Source organism: Folsomia candida, unplaced genomic scaffold (assembly GCF_002217175.1).
Source record: "Folsomia candida strain VU population unplaced genomic scaffold, ASM221717v1 Fcan01_Sc026, whole genome shotgun sequence".
NCBI classification, from domain to species: Eukaryota; Metazoa; Arthropoda; class Collembola; order Entomobryomorpha; family Isotomidae; genus Folsomia; species Folsomia candida.
In genome coordinates this window covers 1,593,882-1,604,323 of record NW_019091218.1, presented here as the reverse complement: position 1 = coordinate 1,604,323, position 10,442 = coordinate 1,593,882, and the positions used below count along the sequence as shown (strand labels likewise).

At 39.8% G+C, this 10,442-nt stretch overlaps 1 protein-coding gene across 1 annotated transcript; it reads right to left on the bottom strand.

Moving 5' to 3' along the window:
- Positions 1–4,509: 4,509 nt before the first annotated feature.
- On the bottom strand, positions 4,510–10,138 carry LOC110859493 (cyclopropane-fatty-acyl-phospholipid synthase). Its single transcript, XM_035859571.1, has 6 exons — positions 10,060–10,138; positions 9,068–9,259; positions 8,483–8,706; positions 7,634–8,050; positions 6,523–6,928; positions 4,510–4,731 (listed from the first exon to the last, which is right to left on the bottom strand). Exons 1-5 carry the CDS (start codon positions 10,083–10,085, stop codon positions 6,558–6,560), a joined length of 1,230 nt encoding a protein of 409 aa, XP_035715464.1. The 5' UTR covers positions 10,086–10,138; the 3' UTR covers positions 4,510–4,731; positions 6,523–6,557.
- Positions 10,139–10,442: the final 304 nt, after the last annotated feature.

Genomic DNA, 10,442 nt, shown 5'->3' with positions numbered 1-10,442 from the left:
AGCCAGAAGCATAAAAATTGTGAAAAATAGTGACACACCGATCCACCTGGGGATACATTTACTTCGGGATTCTTGCCGGGGACATTTTAAACAAATTTGGAAAAGAAACTCTCCCAAAATCTGAAGTAACTCGTAAGTAACGGCAACTTTGTTGAGCTGCACTGTATACTGCAAAATTCGCAAAACAACTGCGATCACAACGATGACAAATCCAGTCAACCACACCCATATTGAAAACGGTGACGCCCACACTGCGAAATCTGAATTTTCCGACCACACGTTGAAATTACAGTAGATCGCATGTACTCCCTCATGGTGGATGGAATATAGTAATTTTAGGTTGACATATCCGTAACTGGGTAGAGGGTACTGTTGCTCGTAATAGCCCCACTCGGACGAGAACATTTTGCGTAAATCAACTTTCACAACGGAAATGTTCAAGATGGTAGCTATCGTGTTATGCTTGATTTGCGAAGGTCCACAGGTTATCCAAGTTTGTGCAATGTTGTACTGCCCTTGTCCACAAATTGTATCTGGAACTAAGCTTCCCTATGAGTCGATGGCAAGTTCTATATCGTTTCGCCAATGTTTCCGAAACATCGTCATTGTCAATGTCTTTACTTTTCGGGTATAATCTATCGACTGAACAACATATTTACAGTAAGGGCAAATAAAAAACCATTCGATTTCAGCCGACTGGAATGGGTCAACATGATGACCTCGTGTTAAATGAAGTGCAAAAATTCTACGCTGTACGGTACGCTCGCTTGGATATCGAAGCCAAATTATGTCTTTTGGAGACTGTTTTGAAATTAGGATAAGTGTGGAATGTTTCACACCTCTATGGCCATCTCGAGTGTAATGAAAATAATTAGAATGAAACAGATAATAGTTGATGCCATATTTTACGAAGACTGTAATCGTGCAGACCTCGTAGAACTTAAAGTCGAGTGCACTCATCTCATCGTAGTAGTTATTCGGGTGGTCAAATCTAAATGTTAATTTCTGGCTAATAGTGTAGATAAGGTTGGTCGGATTGTTCGCGTGGATGAGGTTTTCGGACAGGTCGACATATTCCAAGGTGTCGCTCAATCTTACGAATTTCAACACACAGGGACCAAAATGGTCAAAATTTCCGTTCGGAAGCTTATCTGTGCCCAAGGAGCAAGGCAGAATGATGAGGAGAAGATATGCGAGAAAATCTTGATGGAGCATTGTGGTCGAAGAAATTAAATATTGGTTTTCTAGTTGACTACGTGTGTATATTTATTACCCAGTGTTTATCAAACCCTACCCTAAAGTATTAATCAAATTTGCATTTATTTCTTGTTTGATAACCTAACTTGAATTTGACTGAAGTAGGTATTAAGTTATCTTTTGCTAATCTATAAAGTTTGCGGATATATGTAAATTGACCCGATCGTCAAGATGTTGTGCTCACGTGCCTATGACTGTCAGTCATAGACTAATTACCTACATTGTGTTGTCGAACTGTAGGGTTTACGGTGGTAGTAGAATGTGGATACGAGAACTAGAAGGGAAAAAGGATAGAACAATGGGTCTACTCTGCAATAAAATTGGCTATGCTGACTCTATTTACAAATATTTAAATGAGGTCTTAAGAATGCGGAGATTGATGGTTGAGGAAGATAATCTGACCATTAACCGAACTAACACAACTAATGCAAATATTAAATAGGTATAATAAATTGTATTCCAATTAAAATTTGATGAGATGATGTATTTACGGACTCGATTTACTACTCCAACACCTGTAATAACTTGTAATTCTATGGACCATCAGCCTTGTACGAATTTCAGAATAAATTATTATTATTATATATTATTTATATTAATTACCTACATAGACACGTGACAAAACTTGTGTCCCAAAATTTCAAAATACTTTGCACACGAAGCCTACCTGCAAACAATTTTGAATTTCATGAAGTAAAATATATATCTATGCACAAATATACATATACTTATGCAGATAGATATTTAATTTCCCTGGAAGCTTTCAGTAGTATTGTTACCTATTTATTAAAGCGTCAATCAATCATTGTAAAGTGATGAAATACATTTAGTCGTATATTTTACAAATATCTTGTGTAGTTACATATGTAGCTTGGAGAATTTATTTTACTAATTTCTGTCGACAATTCATTTTCTACGCAAAGAAAAATTCAGAAGACTCTTCCGACGCGATGATGATATATGAAAATCAAGATCAAATTAATTTCCACTGACGCGAATTTCTCAAAGAACGGGGGAGAAGTTATCAAGAGGAGCAGATTAATCGACGAGAAAACCAGACATGACTCTCAGCCAGCCACTCTCAAACCAGACATTCTTTTCTAAGCATACGTGGCACTCAGCAAAACAATAGCTTCTTCTATTCCAGTCCGAACGGATCCGTATCATCAAAGGACGGGACTAATGTGTACGATAAGTTCTGGGACAATTAATTTACTACGTCATGTGAATGCAGGTGAACGATGGGGTGACCTAATGGGATGGCTATGCTACTGATCAAGTTTCCAAACTCCGTGGCAATCGTTTCCCTTAAGCGTGTCAGACTGTAATATTAAGGAATTAATCTTACAAGAACTGGACTGCTCTAATTCCAATAGACGATTTTCGTAAGTAGATTGAGACGGCCGAATATCTCGCCACTAGGAAGGATGACCAAGCTCTAAAATTTCCCGGTTTCGAACGAGTAAATACGGGTGAAAAAAATATCATTCTTAGGAAACGTGACTAGTGAATGATCCCAGATCTAGCTAGCTAGTTAGCCAAGTGTTATGCTAAAATATTTTTGCATATTCGTCTCTACGATCGATGACATGTTGCATTATTTAAAAGTGGATAGTTCTTAGTTTAATTTTTAAGAAATCGATTTATTTTAGACTTTCCACAGTATGTTCAAACGTGTGAAAATCCTATAGAAATTGTAGCTTGGCACGAATGCAGTAAGCTGTAAGAAAACTTGACTATGTATGTATGCAGATTCACAAGGGGCCGGGCATAAGCTTTAATCCTTGGGCGTACATATTACTTACACATTCTGGGCTTTAAGACATGAAATCTTGCGAAATAAATCTGATAGGTATGTGTAATGGTCCACTCCGGTGGTCCACACAGAGACCCCACTTCGTCGGCTAGGTGGGGGGGGGGGAAGAAATGATGAACTCGTTGCACGAAATGTTGGTGAGAAATGAAGGACGACTATTTGGAGGTAGATTAAGATTCGAGAGAAGACTTTTATTCGCTTATGACGCTTATTCGCACACACAATTACATGTGTATTGGGGTAGGCAGGCAGCAGAAGACACGGTTGCATCTTACCATCACCCCCAGCCTCTCCCATGCCTTCCCCCAGACTTGTTCTGTCCGTCGATGTGCTGCTGCTTTATATATGGATAATGTAAGATTGATAATGTATATTGATAATGATTGATAATGTATATTGATAAGCTGATCTTTACATATATACCAACAATGTGACAACAATGCAAGCGGGAATTTCGAAACAGAGAAAAAAATTGATTTTGTGCAACGGTTTCACTAATTTGGTTAGACGCCGCCCCTTTTCCATGAGGGAGGGACCGAAAGTCGCAAAAAACTGCAAAAGGGGATGCGGCTTTCTCCATGATGGCAAAAGACATCTAAATGCTTCATTCTTATTTCCGTGTAAAACATATACATTTTAAAGCTTTATATTTTTCAAAACCACCAGAACTTTTGCATTAACCTGGTCGGATGTTCAAAATTTTTGACAAAAATTATGACAAATAGTTCAACTTTCGTATGTCATGAAATTTTTCAAAAAATTGTCGTCTTTAATTTTTCTGCAAAAGTTTCTTAGAAATGTGGGTTGGAAAAAAATCTAAAGATATCTCCAGCATTAAAAATATATGAAAAAAGATTAATTGTTCTCTTAAAACTTCAGTTCACGATATTGCACCACAACTGATAACAAGTCTGCAATCCACTCGGGTTTCGCACTAATTTAATGGAGAATAATTTGCTTAAATGTTTTTTTATAGTTATTTATTTTTTTTAATTTTGTTAAACCTTTCCCGCACCTGAGTAGTACCCCTGAGGTTGAAGCGTGTTTCACAATTTAGCTGTTCATCCAATTTATGATATTTACATAACTCAAAGTTAGATATCCCGTAATAAGAGCACCTTGCTCTAAATTTTTGCATTATCTCAGTGACAGCATTAATTGATTCTTCTGTCAACTTTAACTGATGGATTTGGTGATTTAGTTTTAAAATTATGTAACTTACTTTTTACAATGACGCAACATATGTAGATATGTAAATGTCCATTTCATTTATGTATCTGCGAGTCATATTTTTAATAAATTAAATAATATGAGCCACACAGTTTTTAAATATCACAATTTTGTTCCGCATGCAAGATTTTATTAATGCCGCGTCGACTTGTTCGTGAAGACAATTGTGCACTATACATAAATAACCCGGTAACCAAAAGTATTGCTAGCAGAAGTATGTATGTATTTATTTATGTACCCTTAAATTCTGTTTATTTATTAATTCTTTGTTGATTTTATCCAATTAACTATAATTATTTATTGTCCTTAGTGTCAAGTGACATTTTTGTATCCAGCGGAAATACGTTTTTTCATCTGTTACACGTCGGGCCATTGGCACAAAATTAGTAGGGAAAAAAGTTTGCATAAATCATATGCGATTTTGTTTTCTAAATGGCATTACAAAATTTTATATAATACAACCAAATATCTATATTATAAGCTGGAAATATCTGTTGGCAACGGAAGTGATTTTCCGTGACGGAAGTGAAAGTGGAGAAAGTTAAGTTTCGAATGGCGCGAGAATTCAAAATAAATTAAATTCAAAAAATTAAATGCCAGAAGGTGTGGTACTCTTTGTATGGGCTTATGGGGGTGGTGGTTATTTAGGGATGGTGGTTATCTGGGGGTGGTGGTTATCTTGGGGTGGTAGTTATCTGAGGGGTGGTGGTTACCTGGGGGTGGTGGTCATCTGGGTGTGGTGGTTATCTTGGAATGGTGGTTATCTGGGTGTGGTGGTTATCTGAGGGATGGTGGTTATCTTGGGGTGGTGGTTATCTGGGTGTGGTGGTTATCTGAGGGATGGTGGTTATCTTGGGGTGGTGGTTATCTGGGTGTGGTGGTTATCTTGGGGTGGTGGTTATCTGAGAGATGGTCGTTATCTGGGGGTGGTGGTTATCTGGGTGAGGTGGTTATCTGGGGGTGGTGGTTATCTGGGTGTGGTGGTTATCTGGGTGTGGTGGTTATCTTGGGGTGGTAGTTATCTGAGGGGTGGTGGTCATTTAGGTAAGATAAGTGGGCGGCGAGTAGTACTGTGCCCAAGCCCAGCCCAGCCCTAGCCCAATCACTCCTTAGAGTGGAGTAGCGAGTAGTACTGTGCCCAAGCCCAGCCCAAGCCCAGCCCTAGCCCAATCACTCCTTAGAGTGGAGTAGCGAGTAGTACTGTGCCCAAGCCCAGCCCAAGCCCAGCCCTAGCCCAATCACTCCTTAGAGTGGAGTAGCGAGTAGTACTGTGCCCAAGCCCAGCCCAAGCCCAGCCCTAGCCCAATCACTCCTTAGAGTGGAGTAGCGAGTTGTACTGTGCCCAAGCCCAGCCCAAGCCCAGCCCTAGCCCAATCACTCCTTAGAGTGGAGTAGCGAGTAGTACTGTGCCCAAGCCCAGCCCAAGCCCAGCCCTAGCCCAATCACTCCTTAGAGTGGAGTAGCGAGTAGTACTGTGCCCAAGCCCAGCCCAAGCCCAGCCCTAGCCCAATCACTCCTTAGAGTGGAGTAGCGAGTAGTACTGTGCCCAAGCCCAGCCCAAGCCCAGCCCTAGCCCAATCACTTCTTAGAGTTATATTGAAAATCACAGAAACTACATACCTCCGTACAGGAGACGGACTTATACTCTAGGAGTAAGTGGTCACTCCCCTGCGGATTGGAGTAGGAGTGGAGTGGGAGTGAGTCGCGAGCACACCGAAATGTCACTCGACTGAATAAAATGGGAGTAAGGTCCCGTTACATTAATTGAGTACGACACCGCATCGTGGTTCATAGTTTGAAGACGGAGGTTTGGGGTTTTACTTAATACAATTGTACCTCCAATTTAATTTAACAAACACCGTGAATAAAGAAAAACAGGGAAATATTCTGACGAAGGCACTAGACAGTCAGAATATTATTTGTTTTACTTCGACGTGCTATTGTATCAGTGAGTCTACATTAACCTCCCACATCGCAGCGAAATAGTCAAGATAACCACCCAAAATAACCACCATTTTACGACCATCCCAACATAACTACCATCAGACATTGATTTTTTAAAAATTTAATTTGTTTTTACTTTTCGCGCTATTCGAAACTTGACTTTCTTTAATCTCCCTTGCGTTGCAGATAATTTTCTTTCACTTCCGTTACCGACAGATATTTCCAGCTTATAATTTTCACTCGCCCGGCGGGAGACGGGCTTATACGCTAGTTACCAATAATTCAGCCCGGGATATTTAAAACGTTCCGCTTACTGGACGGGAATTCTGTTCTGGTCATCCTTTCCGACCAGGACGGTTTGGTAGACCTGGCCACCCTTAAACTTGGTGGCGGCCAGCGCTGCGGCATACGTGATCTGAAGCGCCCGGACCAGCTTGGGTCCCACCAAGGCCTCCATCTCTGGCCGATTGTCTTCTATCATGCCCATAAAGTGTTTCCCGGCTTGTTCCAAATCCAAGGAAAAGTCCTGCATGTTGGCGATACGGAAGGAGCGCGTCGAATACGTGACGAACTCGTTCAGCGCGGCGACGTACGTCTGACCGAAGTGGTTTTTACAGGCAAACTCAAAAAAGTGTGGGATACCCGGGTCCACGACGTAATGTTGGAGTAGAATCCGACCACCTGGAAAGGAAGAAAAACAAGGGGGGGAAGTTATACAGGGTGGCTAAAATGTCACGCTACAATGGAAAATTTTTCGATGGGAAAAATCCATAAATTTCCATTAGTTACGGAAATGTTGTCTCTGAAAAATGCAACATTTTTAGAATTTTGTCATCAGTGTTGAATAAGTTATAAAAATCTCAATCCCAAATCTTGCAACTAATGGAGATTTAGGGACTTTTCCCATTGTAGCGTGACATTTTAGCTACCCTGTATGCTATCAAATTCTGGTTCTGATGGTCTATTTAAAATCTAACAATGTGATGGTGTCAAGTGTAACTCTACGATTTGGGAGAAATTTTAAAATGTGTAATTTTTCCCTTTGAAGGGAATGAAATCCTCCTCCGTAGGGTAAAAATCGCTATTTTTTCAACTTTCGCCTTAAATTTTTTACGAATTCCCAGCATAGCACAAAGTGTCTCAGGAAACGTTAGTTGGACTTGGACTACATAATTTTGAAATTTTAGCCAAATTTCAGCCCTTACACTTAGCACCATGGCATTGTAAGTGGTAAATACCATCAAATTTTGTTTCTAATTTCTAGAAAATAAATGCTGCTTTTAAGTATTAATTTTACAATTTTTCTATCTAACTATTAGAAGGAAACGTGACACATGGGGGAAGATGAGATAACTCAACCTTAAAAAGCATGTATTATATACTCACCAGGATTCAGAAGGGATTTGATTTTTGTAAAAAATTCATCGTAATTTTGTTTCCCGACGTGCTCCAACATTTCGATGATCGAAATGCGGTCAAATTTGCCCTCCATTCTTCTCCAGTGTTGAGTCTTAATGGTGACTTTACTCCCGCGGCAGTGATTCGTTGCCTGCGTGGCCATCGACTCGCAGACCGTGACTCCCGTGACCGTCACGCCGTAATTGTCCGCCATGAATTTTGAGAGACCGCCGAAGCCACAGCCCAGATCCAAAAGCGTCATCCCTGGTTTTAGTTCAAGCTTGGATGCGATCAGTTTGAACTTTTCGATTTGGGAGTCGGCATACGTGGTGGCCCCGTTGACGTAGATACCGCACGAGTGTTGCATGTGCTCCTTGTCCGTGAGCAGTTTGAAAAACTCGACAGCTAGATTTATAAATCGAAAATGCTTAATAATCAAAATATTTGTATAATATTTCTACACCCACAACTAAAAATACAATGGTGTGAAGTGTAACGCTCGGATTTGGTTGAAATTTTGAAATTAGGTATGTAACTACAACCAAAGTTTCCTCAGGCAGTTTGTGCGATGGTGGGAATTTATCAAAATATTTGAGTTCAAGGTTAAAAAACGGGCGATTTTTGAAAGGCGAAGGAAGCAAACTCTGATCATTTTCTCTACAAATCGCATATTTTTTATCTTTTCCCTCAAATATTTTGCCATATTCCAACCATCGCGCAAACTCCTTGCGGAAACGTTGGTTGTATTTGCTTGGACCACACAGATAATTTCAAAATTTCAACCAAATCAGAGCGTTACACTTGACACCATCGCATTGTGAAATGAGGGTCACGTACGTAGTTCGTATTCCCGCGCCGCGTTGAAGTTGGTCCCATCTCGCCCCGTGTTGAGCACGCCCCATCTGAAGAGCCCCTCCCAGTAGGATATCTGGAGGCGGAAAAGCCATCGGTGCTTGTCACCCAGGGAGAAAAGCTTGTCATAGAAAACTTCCAAGTTTCCCGAAGTCCACCACCCCTCGGCGAACATTTCCTCGAGACCAAAAATCTGGTCGGCCCATAACCTGGCCAAACATGTTCACATTCATTCATTTCATGATGAATTAACAAGTTATTCATTCAGTATTCAAAATTTGAATGAATATTTTATTCTTAGTTTTGAATAAATGAATTGTGAGTGAATATCTGTTGGAATGAATAATGAATGAATATTATTTTCATGATTCATTTTTAACTCAATGCATAATACGTATGTCGGGAAGTTGAGAAATTCATCTAAGACTGTGATTTTTGAATAAAATGAATAATGAAGGAATGGTGAATAATTAATGAATATTTTTTTACAAATTATGAATAAGGAATGAATTTTTTGGCTATGAATGAGTGAATTTTGAATGAGTATATATTTTTTGAACAGGTACGAACCTGGCGTAGAATCGTTTGTCCAAAATGCACAGGTCAGCCTTCGGACTCGAGCCGATCGTCACCCCGAGGCGGGACAAGGCATGGTCCGTGATGACTTTCAAAATCGGGGTAAACGGGAGCAGGAGGAAGAACCGGGCTTTTCGAAAAATTGGGATCAGAGTGTCGTAAAGGTGCACGCCGACCGTGACGAACCTGTCGGAGAGAGAGCGGGACGTTTAAATGTTACATATTTACTATCGACTTTTTATAGCCTAATTTTGCATAATGTGACGGATTAGCGAGTCATAAAAGTTTATTCAACATGGAAAGCCCGCATGGGCATAGTGAGATTTACGCAAATGAGGTGACACACTTAAATACGAGGATAGGACGTCGTCAATTTCTTCAATTACGACAGGTGACCCAGTTTTGACGACGCAATATGTGTACACTGGGTATTTCGTTGATTGACTAACAATGCAAGCCTTTTACGTGTAGAACTCAGATCTCAAAGGGACCAATTTTATTTTGTTCACCACAAAAAATAAACATAACCGTACTTTTGCATTTTTCCGAATGCGCTAATTTGAGCGCGAATTGTAAACAGTTTTCCAGCCAACAGCTCGATTTTATAAAATTCGGTATATTTTTGAAGTTTAGCGTGTACAAAAAAATTCGAAAACATGTCTCTTCAGAATGATTTACCTGACTTACTTGAAGCATCATAAAGTTTTATATTTCTAAAAATTTTGCAACTGGATTTTTAATACATCAAACAAGTCAATCTGTAGAGATATGTCTTGGAGTTTTTGAACTCCTGCTAAAATTCTAAAACTTGTGGGATTTTTAAAAATCGAGTTTTTGGCTGGAAATATATTTAAAATTCGCGCCACCCGTTCAAAAGAGCATTGTGAAAAATGCAAAAATATGGGTGTGCTTATTTTTTGCGGTGAACAAAATAAAATTGGTCCCATGTAGATGTGAGTTTTACACGTGAAAGACTCCCCGCTTACCATCCGTCCAGAATGTCCAGCACCATTTTCCAACACCAAGTAGTTCCAGACCCGTGACGGTAAATAATTCCTGGCCGAGTCCGACTAAAGAATAGTCTCACTTCTTCATCTCCATGGCATCATAAGGAAGCAGAAACCTTGAAGCATCGTGGTGGGGGAGCGTTCATATATTTCGTCATAAAAAACCCGGTCGTGCTTCAATTTCTTTGTCCTGCCATGCTTTTTTCTAGCTCTTCAATTTCATGTTCTTTACTTACTCATGTCAATTTTAGGATATTTTTTTGAATCCGCGATGCAGACTGTGGTTGAATATTCAGATTTTAATCCAAAAACATAGTTTTTTATGACCCTACATATAACCTACTTTTCGAATTATGGATATC

Bases quoted from the DNA above. Each gene is read 5' to 3' on its own strand.
- LOC110859493 (XM_035859571.1), bottom strand. From the start codon at position 10,085: ATGGTGCTGGACATTCTGGACGGATG. The intron at 9,260-10,059 runs GTAAGCGGGGAG...TCTCTCCGACAG, and splicing joins CTGGACATTCTGGACGGATG to GTTCGTCACGGTCGGCGTGC. The intron at 6,929-7,633 runs GTGAGTATATAA...CTTCCTTTCCAG, and splicing joins CAAATCCCTTCTGAATCCTG to GTGGTCGGATTCTACTCCAA.